Raw genomic sequence first — 14,708 nt, forward strand, 5'->3', positions numbered from 1 at the left:
AAGAAATCTGCTGCTGTTCTGAGAATGAGCTACCAAAGCTTTTTCTGAATAAATCAATAAAGATCCATTTATGGAAAGCTGTGATGAAGGCAGTTTTGTCTTTAATTATATTCAACAATATAACACATTTGACCACTTTTAAGTGATTTTTAAAACAGCAAAGGTTATATACCTAATTTCTAGTAAGTGGCCCAGCCCCTCCTATATTTTTATGTATGTGGCCCTCAGCGAAAAAAGTTTGGACACCCCTGATTTAAGGCTTCTGGCAGCGCTGAGGTGGATGGAAAAATTGTGTAAACAGCACTCGTGGAGGGCTGCTGGGGGGCTTTAGTTATATTTGCAAAGGATTTGGGACATTTAAAGAAGGTGTGTCCCTTCGGTCCACACATGGAACACTCGCTGTCATTTTGGCATTCTTTAGCTTTATGACCCAACTCCCCGCACTTGCAGCACTTAAAGGTAAGGCAGTCTCTTGCTTGATGGTCTAGTGCTTGGCAGACGAAACATCTGTTTGCTTGTCCAGGATATATGATACGTCCATTAAAAGGGCCCAGAGAGAAGGAGTTAGGGATGGAAACAATATGACCTGCTTCATCTCTCCGCATTGGTACCTTGAATTTTCTCACTCCATACCATAAGCCGAATTTATCAACCGGCTTAACAGGAGGTTGTAAGACAGTACCTTTGTAGGTAGAGTTCAATATCCTGGTCTGGAACTCTTCCTGTCCAAATTTTCACCACAATTGTTGTGACTTCTAGCTGGACTGGAGATTCTACAGACTATTCCTTCCACTTAGGATGATTTAAGTTGGCATGATGAATTTCCAAAAACCATCGCAAGGGGCGTCTTGGAGAAAGTACAACTCAAACTCTCTTCTATTGGTTAAGGAAATGAAAGAATAGATGTCCTGCGGATTTACGCAAGAAGATTGGCAAATAAGTTCCTCCGCCACATAATCACGAGAAGGTGGGTCATTACTTCCACCGTTTTCAAAATTCATGGCAATTCATAACAAAACAACACACACAAAAAAGAAAACTTTGCATCAAAATACATAGCAATACACACAATAATTTACAACAAATACATAGAAATACATACTCAAACATTTTAACATTAATCATATCTTTAAAAAGATCCCAAGGTAAAGGACTATTATTTTTCTGTTCTAGAGTTTTCCTCCTCCTCAAGTCTGCAAAAATATTCTTACAAACAGCCACACTATCTATCATCTTTTGTTCAATGACCACCTCGGCTCTTGTTTTCCAAATGTGGGTATTGATAATGCACATGATCAGCCAAAAAAAGGTGTCTTTTATTGTCATACATTTTTTCTTTAAACAGACCATACTTTATAGCTTTTATGTTATTATCAATATCAAACCCCACTTTAGCCATTTGCTGTCTGATCTCTACCGTTCTGTAGCAGGATAACAGCAAATGTTCCAAGGTTTCATCCTCAGAGCATTGTGACATTGGGCATTCTTTAGTAGTGACTTAGCAGCTCCATTTTACTACTGCTCTAACCGGAGACGTCCGACAGAGATCAACCAAACCGTGTGTCTCATGTTTTCAGAAATTATTTTATCATAGACATTTTTAACTATTATCCGGTATTCTTCTACACCCGCGTCCTTATATTTTATCTGTCCTTCATTATTTTTATTATTAATTATATTATATACTTGTTTAGTGCATGCTTGTGTCCAATTAATGTTAAGGCAACATCCCTTACTTTTTTTTTAAGCCTTTATTTTCACAATTCATGGCAAATTCACAAGCAAACAACACATAAAAACTTTGCATCAAAATATATGGCAATACACATAATAGTTTACAATAGATACATAAATATCACTTTTGCTGTTAAGAAATGAATCTGAAGGGTTGCTTGATGGACTCATAAATTTACATCTCGTGTAAAAGAAGACATAAAAGAAAACAGGATCGGCTGAAACTACCGCCATCTACTGGCCTTTGGCGGAAATGAGGAACAGCATGACTGTGACTGCGGGTGGAGTAGCACTGGTTGTCTCCATCGCCGTTTACTGTACACTGAATAAATACACTGGTAGATTTCCTAGAAATAACACTGACATGACATTGTGGGTGCGATTTGGTGTGAGCCTCCCTTCGGTTAGACTTATTTTGTCATTACCAAAAGACAATGGTTCCACATAAAGAATAGAAGAGTGGGCGGAGCCACTGAGCTTCGAGTCGTCCAGCGAACCTCGCACCGTCTGTTTTCTTTTACGTCCGCCGAGCACACATAATAACACGGCTCCGTGGGCTTGAACTTCATTCGAGTTTGCTCGTTCAAAGAAGAAACTGTAACCATGAGTGGAAGAGGCAAAGGTGGCAAAGGACTCGGTAAAGGAGGCGCCAAGCGTCACCGTAAAGTTCTCCGTGATAACATCCAGGGCATCACCAAACCCGCTATCCGCCGTCTGGCTCGCCGTGGCGGAGTCAAGCGTATCTCCGGTCTGATCTACGAGGAAACCCGCGGTGTGCTGAAGGTGTTCCTGGAGAACGTCATCCGTGATGCCGTCACCTACACTGAGCACGCCAAGAGGAAGACTGTGACCGCCATGGATGTGGTTTATGCTCTGAAGAGGCAGGGCCGCACTCTGTACGGCTTCGGCGGTTAAATTTAATCGCCCTAATCCATCAAACGGCTCTTTTAAGAGCCACACACCTCACTTTAAGAGCTTTGTTCTGGGATGATGTTATTTTTTTTTTAAGTCTTGGACGAAGTCCTGCAAATATTATCTGCCAGTATTTCCCCACCAACTTCGGAAGTAGTGTTATATCTTCACAAACAATTACCGACTGACATTCCCACATTGTATTGACTCTTCTTTTTGCTATAGGCTGTCAGATTCAGGTATTTGTAATGTGTGCTTTTCTTCACAACATCACCACAAACTGAACTATAGAAAACTCAACTTCAGAGGTTACAGACTTATTCAATATCACTCTTTATTAATACTCACTGAACAGTCATACACCAAACAAAAGAAAAACGATCGATTTCACTCATTCATCAGTTTATTTGTAAATGTCTTCCTGACACAAATCCGCTTGAAGCACAAGTGCTTACTTAGTAGTTTCTTTTTACATAACCAACCCACCTTTGATCTAGCAAAAGGTGGACATGAGTGGATGAAGCCCTACGAAGCTTTTGAAACCTCTTCCTGATGTGTGCCTGAAATATCATTTTCACCAATCATATCAATGTAACAATTTTGATGTGTGATCTTCCTTTCTGACAGGCTTACTCAGTCTCACAATCCTGACATAACCTTCATACAAGGAAAATTATCTAAGAAATGTTTTAGTACCCAGATTATAAGCACTTGAAATGCAACATGTCTGTTTAAACTGCAAACAAAGTATCAAAGGCAACTGTAAATGCTCTGTGATGAAACGACCCACATCGCAAACAAGAGGTTTTGCCAGGTTATCTATGTTTAGTTGATGTGCTTCCAGGTAAAAAATAAAATAAAATGTAAATAAGCTCCATTGAAGGAGTGGATCAGAATTACAGAAAATACACCACACACAAAGTGTGTTTGCATGTAGCACACAGCTGTGGCTCGCTGTCGGTCTAAATGAATCTCAGACCTAAATGAGAGTTTGTACAGATTTATAATTATAAGTCTGAACCTCTTTAATCTACTCAGCGGTCTTGTTTTTTAGGTTTTAGTTCAAGTACTTTAAGGAAAAAACAATGAGACAATGTTTATGTTCTTACTACACAGATTTCTGTTTTTACAGGAAGTTTATAAAAAGAAAAGTCTGGGTAATAACTTTACAATTCAAGTCAGTCAGATTTTTATTCATGTAGTAAAGCAGGTAAATGTGTTGCACACACTGATAGACTAACAGGGCTGGCCCACTTCAGTTCTAGTGTGAACATGAGTTTGACACCTATGGATTAAAGATTTAGTTTCATTACTTTAATCAAGTGTACTCTCAGAGGTTGTGAGTGGCTCTTACAAAAAGCCGTTAGTTGGTTGAGGACAGTCGCAGGATTTTATTTAGCTTTCTCAGTCTTCTTGGCCTGGATGTTGTGCAGAACACCACATTTAAAATTACAATCCATAGTTTTATATGTGAATTATATAATGTCAGTCAGTCATTTGTTTAACCTTTAGTTTACTTCAGCCATATTCCATACAAATCAGGTATCATACAAGAATAAAAAAAGCTTCAAATACAGTCATGACAATAAAAGAATATGACTTTCAGGACTTAACAACATTAGTTCAGTTATAGTACACCAACATCTCTGATACATTAGCACTAAGGGAACACTGAATGACCTGGTGGGTTTTGTCCATAAAACTACTCATCTAAGATGACCACAAAGTAAAAGATCTCTCAGCAAAATTATGCAACATTTTAGGCACTATTGCCCCGATCAAATCAGTGAGCTGGGACTTTTTATTGTAAACATGAACTACTGTTACAGCAACAGACATGGACTACTGGTGCCCCACACAACAACTCAGTGTCCACTATGTGAAGCAGCCAAACACATGCCTTCTCCTCTCATTAACTGAGATAAACTGCTGGCATGTTTGTTTTACATCTATACTGTCCAGTGTCTCCTGGTGGAAATGGCACACAGCAGCATAGTTTAATCTCATTTGAGTCTTTGTTGACTTTAGCCATGTTTTTAGTCTTGTGAGAGCACTGAAGCTTCTTTGAACCTCAGCCGAGGATACTGGGATGACTAAAAGCAGCCTGACAATTGTCATCATAATAAATACTAGTTAATCTAAATCATCAGTCAGTCACCTGTGACCTTGCCCCTTCACCTCTGTCCGAGCTACAACATGGCAGAGCTGCCTCTGTCACCTGATAAATAACAGTGAGACATTCCAAATACATGCAGTCACACATGCTTCAAAAACTGTCAGGTTTCCCCAACATTATAAACAGCACATAGCTGTTTATAAGATCGGGGAAACCTGCAGTCAGCTGAGACTGAAGAAGTCACCTGGATGAGTGACGAAACGTTTCTCCCACAAAACGCTATGTCCAGATGAACAGAATCAACTTTTTAGAGATTTACTTTCCTGGATGATTGAGAATGCATCAAGACGTAAACAGAGCTCCCTGAAAGGCACAGCCAATCACATTGGCCATATTTGTCACATGAGGTTCTTAGTGTTAGAGGTGAGAAGGTCAAGCCAACTCTTGACAGTATTCACACAGGAGCACTGTTATATGTACTGGATCATTAGCAGCAGAACAGGACTGATACTGTGTATCCATTCTCAAAGTTACTTCAAAGAACTGTGTAAAAATGTTACATAATATATTTTTGGGAAAAACAAACAAAGAAACAAACAAAAAAAAAATCAGATTCATGTTAGGCTTACTGTCACATTTAAGCAATAGTGTACACCAGGTACTTGAGAGCACGGGGTCTATCATGTAGCTTATCACAAAGCACTGCAACGTGAGCTTTGGAAAACAACAAGTGAATAAGGAGGGAGACATTTAAGGACACAACAAGTCATGCTATAACTGAATAAAGCATTGTTGTAACTGAATTGAGTAAATTCCACGTTGAACCCAAGTGTAGTTTGTGGTATAGAAACAGCATGAAGATTGTGTGTGAGCATAAGATTTCTATTATAAAAACAACACTAATAATAACAATAAAGGAGCGAGCTCTTGGTGTGAGTGAGTTGGCTCTGAAAAGAGCCGTTGTTAGTAGGAGAGCGTGTAGCTTAAGCTCTCTCTCCGCGGATGCGGCGAGCCAGCTGGATGTCTTTGGGCATGATAGTGACCCTCTTGGCGTGGATGGCGCACAGGTTGGTGTCCTCGAAGAGTCCGACCAGGTAAGCCTCGCTGGCCTCCTGCAGAGCCATGACAGCAGAGCTCTGGAAGCGCAGGTCGGTCTTGAAGTCCTGGGCGATCTCGCGGACCAGGCGCTGGAAGGGCAGCTTGCGGATCAGCAGCTCGGTGGATTTCTGGTAACGGCGGATCTCGCGCAGAGCCACGGTACCGGGCCTATAACGGTGAGGCTTCTTGACGCCTCCGGTGGCCGGGGCGCTCTTACGAGCGGCCTTGGTGGCAAGCTGCTTCCTGGGGGCTTTGCCGCCAGTAGACTTGCGAGCGGTCTGCTTGGTTCTTGCCATTCTTTCTCACTTTTCTTTCCCTGTAATAAGAGCAGAAAATGTAGCAAACAGACGAGACTCGCTGCTCTTAAAGTGTGTGACTGGCTGTGACGCGGTGCCGCTCCGGCTCGTGATTGGTGACGGGCTCCACGTGGTGCTCAGCACCGTTCAGAGGAGCACCGCCCCGCCTCGGTGTGTGCTGCTCATTGGAGAAAAGTGCATTGAATTTGCCCGCTGCCGATAGCCTCACTGTGATTGGTGCGTGACGAAGCTGCGCGCGCTCTGCGGAAATATAACCGAGGCTTTGAGCCGGTCAGGCCACATTTTCTCTTAGTCTCGATACTACGAAGAAAAGAACCTGTCAAAATGAGTGGGCGCGGAAAGACCGGAGGTCAGATGTTTGCTGTAAACAAACATCTGTTTGTTTACAGCAGCTCAGCACAGAAACACAGGTGTCGTTTCTGACCTGTGATTGGATGAACAGTCTTCAGCTCACATCTGAAGTCTTGCACTGTCCGCCCTCATAATGACATCACCGAGTAACGTAGAAGCAGAGTGTGTTTTGGAGCTGCAGGTACGTTTCTGTTTGCTTCCACTTTAACTAATTTCACACATTGAATGTGATGATGAATCATAACTGATGTGTTTTGGTCAATAAAAATTTTCACACCCATCTGAGTTTTTCCTCGAGATCAGAAGCTCCCACTGTGAGCGAGAATGAACTTTTTAATCAGTTGGATTTCACTTTGGCCTTAAAGGCACATTCTGGTATTTAACTGTTTATAAGCTGTCCTCTTTCATGGAAGGAACAAATTTGGCGAGCAACCCAGTGAGCATCTACTTTTTCCTCTGAAGAAATGAAGACATCTTATTTTTATGCAACTGGAAGCATTCATTATAACAGTAATGAGCAGTGCTGGGACTCTTTCCCTCTAAGCTTTGTCCCACCCAGTTTTTCCAGTATTTGTTTTCCTACACAAACAGCATCATGGTTTGAGATTTACTGCCAGATAAGAGCAGATCTTTCTGGTCTGTCTGTGCGACGTGTCGAGGCAAAGTTTAGAGCTGCAGTTCACCTGAGTTATGTGTTATGTGAGTCCACATACTAACCATCAAACCAACCATCAAACTGAAAGGAGAAACAAACAAACAAAAACCAATGTACATATTTTTTTAAATACAAAACAGAGCCTCTGATCTTTTTTGATCATGTTTTAATGCTGAGGATTAAGATGGATAAAAAAAAATCCATTTTAAGAGTTGGTTTGTTTTTATACATGTTGGAATGACACACATCATAGAAAACAAGCTATAGAAACAGAAAAAATTGTACAAATAAAAGTAAAAATATTTTAAAATGTTTTCTTACTGCCCAATGCCCAATTCAAAACAACATGTGGCGCCACCTTGTGACAGAAAATAAAATCGGCAGCTTTGAAGACTATAAAAATATTTTCAGAGTAAATGAAAGTGCAGGTTTTTCTTCTGGTTTTACTTCATGTAGTTTTGGTCAGTCAGTGTAATAATCAGGATCACGAACAGGATTACATCCATCAGACTGTAGATTTTCCTTCTTCTAGCTGTACTGACTGACCTTTGACCTCATGTGTTGATGACTCTTCACCTCTGTCTCCTCTCACAGGGAGAAGATGATCTGCAGGATCCTGCTGCTCATCATCCTCACCTCATGTGTCTCTGGTTAGTTTACAGCTTCACTTTATGAACTCCAATTAAAGCTCAACAACAGATTTGTTCCAGTTCTCAGTGTGCCTGCTCCTCTCTTTCCCTCTCTGTCTCCTCAACAGGATCATTTGTAGTCAATGTGACACAGACCTCCTATCAGGCAGAGGAGAACCACAACATCACACTGGAGTGGACGTTCACCACCAAACCTGACAGATCCTGGATCTACATTTTCATCATCTGTTACCTGATAAATGCTGATAAAGATTTAGTCCTGTATCATGTTCATGAAGGTGTTGAGGTGTCAGAGTCTCAGGATGAAAAGTTTTCAGGACGAGTCCAGAGTGACAAAGACGCCCTCAGAGAAGGACGAATCAGACTTCAACTGTCCAGACTCAGGACTGATGACTCGGGTCTGTACAGATGTGAAGTGAAGACAAATCATGGCAGCAGCTTTCAAGATTGTAAACTCAGCGTCACTGGTAAGTTGATGTCATGAAATTTTAAAAGTGAGTCTCATATTTTAGTTAAACTTTAGGATAATAAACTTTGCTGAATAGGTTTTATGAACTTTCGGGATAAAAGAATATTTTCTGTCCTTTCCTGCAGCTGCTGATGAGCCCAAACATCAAACTCCAACAATGAACCCACAGACAGAGAGTCGAGGAAGGATCGGCCTCTATGCTGCACTCACACTGACAGCAGCTGCTGCAGCTCTGCTCATCACACTGAGTTTAAAAAGCAAAGTCCTGAGGCTTTAACTGTGGATGCTGATAGTTACAATGTGCAGTTTTCTACTTTTCCTAATGTTACTGTTTATAAAGTGAACATATTGTAAATAAATCTTTATTTATATGATAGAAGTTTTGACTCTTCTGTGTGTGTATCGGTTATGTTTTAACCTGTCTTAATATATAGCACTTTGGTGTACCTTTGGTTTTAAATGTGCTATATAAATAAAGCTGTATTGTATTGTATGAGTGTTTTTATCACAGAGCCAGAAAATCTATGAGAGTAACACAAAGTATAATCTAATAAATAATATTGATACTGTGACTCCACAAGGCTCATCAAAGGCAGCACGAGAGTTTAACCATCATTTAAAATGAATCAAACACTTCAATCTAAAAACTCAGAACAAACTGAAGTGAAAATTAAAATGATCTTATGTTCCTCAAAACCAAATGAAGAATTTTTCTGATAAAACATTCAAAGCTGTAACATAACATTAAAACATTTCCAGCTGGTTTTTATGTTATGTGGTGGATTTTTGTGTGACATGTATACCTATGTAACTATATATCTGCACTGAACATATATATTTTAACTTTCACGTGGTTTATTAAGGTGAGGTGTTAAGGTATTAAGATTTAATAATTAGGATTAATGTGTGACCTTTGACCGTGTCATGACCTATTGTAAAAAGTCAAAGGCCAGTCAGAGTTCTGACTGGCCTTTGGCCAAGACCTTGGCCGCTACCTGACCCCTGCAGCTGTGTTTGGACGGGTGGGAAAGTTACCCAGCAGCAGGGGGCGGGGATACTGGTCCCTATATATTAGGGGACCAGAGGACACCCCAGCACTTTTTCCCCCTCTGCTGTTCCTCTCTGTCCGTCTATGTGTTGCTCTGCTGTCTGTGCTTTAGGCTGTATATGGAAAGTAACTATTGCGTTACTTTAAAAAATGTTTAAATATGTAAAACAACTTGGATCCAGTCTTAATCAAAGTTACTAAAATAATAAAAAGTAAATAACTAAACATACTTGAACGTACTAAAACATATATGCAACTCTCTGTTATAAAACTAAATATATAATTGAAGTAAATAGGCACTTAACAGAAGGAACTAACAGTAAACATTAATATATATGTATACAAACTATTCAAACGTTACTGTGATAATATGACAACACCAATCAAGTAATATTTTATAATTGTAGAGATAATTATTTTTTAAATTTGTAATAAATAATACAATAAAACACAACAGATGTGTCAGAACCTTTGATATTTATTGCACATAAACAGGCTTTAACTGGCTAACAAATAAGTATTAAATTAAATTATGCTTTTTAAGCAATGTAGTGCAAATTAAATGAGCCAAACTGTAACAGCTTTAGAGAACTCTGGCTAAACAAGTATTTTCCTCCATGCAAAAGTAAATAGTTGAGGTGATTTCCATTTAATACTGAAAAAGTACACTGTATAATAAAACTAAAACATTTTTATAAGGTGTAAAAATTTAAACAGGTAATACAAAGTGTCAACTCCATGGCCAATTACAATCTATTTGAAGTCAAACGTGCTGTTCTTGCAGTATAGGTATATTAGAGCGTCCTGTTTTAATGTCCTCTGCTTTTTTAAAACATGAATAATTCTTATTTGCCACATCCACAAACCCCTTACATCCATTCTTCCTAGCCATTAAACCAGTGGTTGTATCTCAAAACAAGTAGCTTCTCAAATTTCTCATCAGAAATTCTGTCCCTCGTTGGAGAGAAGACGAGCTTTCCCAGGCTAAACAGTCTTTCTACTGGGGCACTGGATGGCGTGGCTGCATTGTATCTGAGTGAAATATTCTTTATCAGTGCATATCTATTCAGAGAGTCCATTCCATGTGATCCTGATTTGAAATAATCTATGACTTGACTTTCTGCAGTAGCAGAGGTGTCATCCTCATCTTCAAAGGAAAAAAAAAGCCATCCTCTGTGGCTGAGTCTGTGCTAAGTTGGCATGTAGGTGTGCTGGTACCTGCTTGCTGGTCTTCGTCAAGGACAATTTTCCGGCACTCTGCCAGCAGACTTGCCTTGGCCTTGTCCTTCCTTTCCCGTGTCCACAGCCAGCATAGTTTGAACTTGGGCAGAGTCACAGCAGCCAAGAAAGCATCTTCACTTATTTTTTTTTAAACATCAATGTCTCCAGTGTGTGTAGGAGTATCCCATAAAAAGTGTTGTCTTCTCCCTGAAGAATGTCCAGGGCCACTGTAAGTGGCCTCATGACAGTGCAGTACTCCCTGATGAACTGATGTTCCCGCTCTGTCATGGCTGTCAACCCAAAGTTGGAGAAGATGGTGTTCAGCTCAAGCAGAGAAACCTCACAGATTCGAGCCAAGGAATCATAAAACAAATTCCATCTTGTAGTGCAAGGAAGTAGCAGTTTCTGTCCAATAATGCCATCCACTCTCTCTGCAGCCACTGTTGAATGACTGGCCTTGTTCCACAACCCTGTGCACTTTGTGGCAGCGCTTCTATATAATGCCTTTGTTTCTGTTTGTGAAAGATAAGATAAGATAAGATAAGATAAGAACAACTTTATTTATCCCAAGGGAAATTCTTTTGTCATGTACATGCTCAAAGCAGCAGGAGAGACCGAGGAACAGATGAAATAGATATAAAATATAAGATATACAATATATACAATAAGAATAGTGTACAGTAATATACAGTAGTAGGTTAGTGCAAGACAAAGAAAGTAGCCACTTGTCAACATTATTACAAGAAACAAGACTTAATGTGTGTGATGCACATCTCTGGTGTGGCGGCAGAGTGATCAACACACCTACATTATCATCGTTGTCATTATCATCACCAACACTGTTTTTTAAGGCATCGTTCATATTTGTAAAAGTTACCTCGTCCTCATCATTCTCAGAGTCTTCCTCCTCAACTGGCTGGTACTTTTTGAAGGCCTTGGCAAAATTAGAGCCATTGTCCGTCACAGTTGATGTTATTTTGTGGGATATGTTGTCCAACTAAACAGCAATATTATCATGCGTATGGTGACCCTTGAATCTTCTGTATGCCAGTGCTGCTTTCTCTCTCTGCATGCTGTGTGGATTTATCCAATGTACTGTTACACCAAGACAGCTTTTATTATATGCAGTCCAGATGTCTGCTGTAGTAGAGACGTATTCTAACTCATTAAATGTCTTTTTGAGCTCGACATTCATTTTAGCATACTCGGTGTCTATGTATTTGGAAGAAGTCTTTCTGCATGGCTGGCTGACCCCCTCCTCTTGCTGGTACTTTGGCAAAAAGAGACTTGAAGGAATCTGACTCGACTGTTGGTAAGGCATGTTCTCAACGACATACCTGGGTATCAATTTGTGTAATTCAGTCTGTGTCACAGTCACAAATGTTTGTGGAGAAGAGAAATCAAGCTTAGACTGGTTGGATTGCGTCGCTACATCTCCATCGCTCGCTGAGCTCATGTGAGCCTCACCTGGGTTTGAGCTGCTCCTGCTACACGTCAATCTGGCGACTAGTTTTGTTGAAGCATGTGACGTTGAGAGGTGCTTCGTAAGATTTGAATTGCTTGTAACTGATGTGGAAAGGCACTTAGGTTACATTTCATATACAGATTCTTGCCTTTTATCTCTTTGAGTGGAAAATAATGTCTGTGATCCAGGTTAATGACATAATTAGGAACAGGCTTACTGGTTTGCTGACAGTTGCCATGAGCAGTTACTGATGTTTCAGTGTAGGACAACCTGAATTTAAATAACCGGTTTTCAACAAGTAGTGACTGAGTTAAATGAAGCAATCAAAACAAGCCGGGAAGCATCTGATTGTAGACATTTTCACACAGTTTCAGTTTTCTCTCCATTGTTTATTCAGGGCTCAAGAGTTTTCAGTTCATCTTGTAATCCGAAGGTTGCCGGTTCGAGCCCTGGCTCAGACAGTCTTGGTCGTTGTGTCCTTGGGCAAGACACTTCACCCATTGCCTACTGGTGGAGGTCAGAGGGCCTGGTGGCGCCAGTCTCTGGCAGCCTCGCCTCTGTCAGCACACCCCAGGGCAGCTGTGGCTACAATGTAGCTTGCCATCACCAGTGTGTGAATGTGTGGATGACTGAATGTAGTGTAAAGCGCTTTGGGGTCCTTAGGGACTAAATAAAGCGCTATAAAAATACAGGTTATTTACTATTATCATTTATTCACTGAGCAGCTTTCAGATGTGGTGGAATAGAGACTCCCATCATGGATGTGCACCTGACAAATATGCAGAAATGTGTGACACTGTCATGTCAATATGGATCAAAATCTCTGAGGAATGTTAATACAGAAACTTGGAACTCTGAGCCATAATAAAATGGCCAGTGAGTGTGAAATGTAAAAACATTTAAAAAAGATAAAATAAATGGAGGTGACTGCACTCACCTGGGTGCATGGGGTTAATTTGCATAGCAGAGCTCTTCAAAAACTTGAATATCATCACAGGTGTAGATGCAGGAAATAATGACGTAAACAAAAACAATTGGCTGCACAGCATGGGGCTGGAGGAGACGCACCAGTTACATCAGGAAGGAGGTGAAAAAGCATGTGATAATGGATAATGCTCTTTTGTTGTTCTTGTATAGTTTGGAGCTCTGAGCTGTTTATTATATAGACTGATGGCAAAGTCTGCATAAAAACAGAATAAGAAAATTAATTTAATTTAAGCAACTACTGAATGATGGCTGTGAACTTGAAGTGAACTCATTTCTAATATTGCTTTTTGTATATTATAATAACCTGCTGACTTATGATGTTTAAAACTTACACTGTGATATACACAACATGTTTATGGTATTAACATTGTCAGCTCTTACTCCAAGTTGGGTTTTTTTGTTCACTGACTGACAGTCAGTGGAAGAGTTTGACAGTTAATAACATGGACAGAATAATGAGCTATAATCATAAACTCAATGGAGGAAACTGTTCTTCAAGTTTACATTATTTTGAAGGGAAACTTTACCAACCTGTCCCTGATAACATGATGAAATAATCACTATGATTATGGAAATGAAACAAGATTAGGTCATCAACCTCACAGAGAACGCGAAGCTGATCTGAGATGTTTAGTTTTATTTCATATTCTGTTCTTGATTCAGTTTGCTTTTGAAAGACAGTTTGTAATGAAGTATTCATGCTGATTTGATGATGATGATGATGATGATGATGATGTATGGATTATAGATGGATTAAAATGCTGCACATCATTTATGTAACTGAATCATTAATATTTTGGAGTTCAAACATTTCACTTGATAAGAAATTCAGTAGCCAGCGGCAGAAAATTCTGTTATAACAACAGCAGTGAGACTATGAATTTGTTTAACCAGTCGGACAGCGTAGGCATGTCAGTGCAAGTAAAATCACAGTACAGTAAGTGCCTTTAAGATAACATAACCTTTATTAGTCCCGCAGGTGGGAAATTGTTGTTGTTGTTTTTGCCTGTCCCGTTTGGTTCTTTTGCCATCAGAATTATTGTCTAAAGGCAAAGAAAGATACCCAACCGATTTACTTTACCAAATGGACCATCCTAGCCTTGCTTATTGGATTCACCTTTTATTGTTTATTTCATTTTATTTTCACTTGCTAAATTCGGGACAGACTTGACTGGGGGAAAGAAAGAGGGAAAGAAAAACAGCGAGGAAGAGGAATGGTGATAAAGGGCAATAAACAAAAACCAACAAAACAAACAGACAAAAAATACATATATCAATCACATGGATCACCTGTTGAGAAAGAAAAAAGAGAAAACAAGCAAAAAAAAGACAGCAATATAGCAAAACATCATTGCGATGATCTATGTGAATATAACAGTAAATACTAAATGTTAAACATTATTGTGCAGCACGTAAGATCGACAGCGCACAGTGTGCTTCGAGGTAGGAGCCAAAAAGGGTGTAGTTTGTGTGTGTGAGCACCTGTGTGTACACCTGTGAGCATGAACGCGCTTGTATTTAACAGGTTCCTTCATGTAATGATCTGCTAGAGGGTGTGGGGGGCCACTGCCCCGTCCTCCAGGGCATGAAGCAGGTATGGAGGAGATCCAGGCTCCAGACATCCAGAGGCCCCCAGAACACAAGAGACCAAGGACGACAGTGAGTTGTTGTGGCAACACCACTAA

At 40.0% G+C, this 14,708-nt stretch overlaps 3 protein-coding genes across 5 annotated transcripts in view; 2 read left to right on the forward strand and 1 right to left on the reverse strand.

The window, feature by feature from the left end:
* Positions 1-14,708, forward strand: part of nfkbiz (nuclear factor of kappa light polypeptide gene enhancer in B-cells inhibitor, zeta) — a 692,084-nt gene that overhangs the window by 300,889 nt on the left and 376,487 nt on the right. The gene's annotated exons all lie outside the window — the stretch shown is intronic.
* Positions 1,844-2,692, forward strand: LOC100702942 (histone H4). The gene has a single exon (XM_005462168.4). It carries the CDS (start codon positions 2,338-2,340, stop codon positions 2,647-2,649), a length of 312 nt encoding a protein of 103 aa, XP_005462225.1. The 5' UTR covers positions 1,844-2,337; the 3' UTR covers positions 2,650-2,692.
* On the reverse strand, positions 5,705-6,512 carry LOC100702675 (histone H3). Its single transcript, XM_025902706.1, has one exon. It carries the CDS (start codon positions 6,154-6,156, stop codon positions 5,746-5,748), a length of 411 nt encoding a protein of 136 aa, XP_025758491.1. The 5' UTR covers positions 6,157-6,512; the 3' UTR covers positions 5,705-5,745.

Source organism: Oreochromis niloticus, linkage group LG23 (genome assembly GCF_001858045.2).
Source record: "Oreochromis niloticus isolate F11D_XX linkage group LG23, O_niloticus_UMD_NMBU, whole genome shotgun sequence".
Lineage (NCBI taxonomy): Eukaryota > Metazoa > Chordata > Actinopteri > Cichliformes > Cichlidae > Oreochromis > Oreochromis niloticus.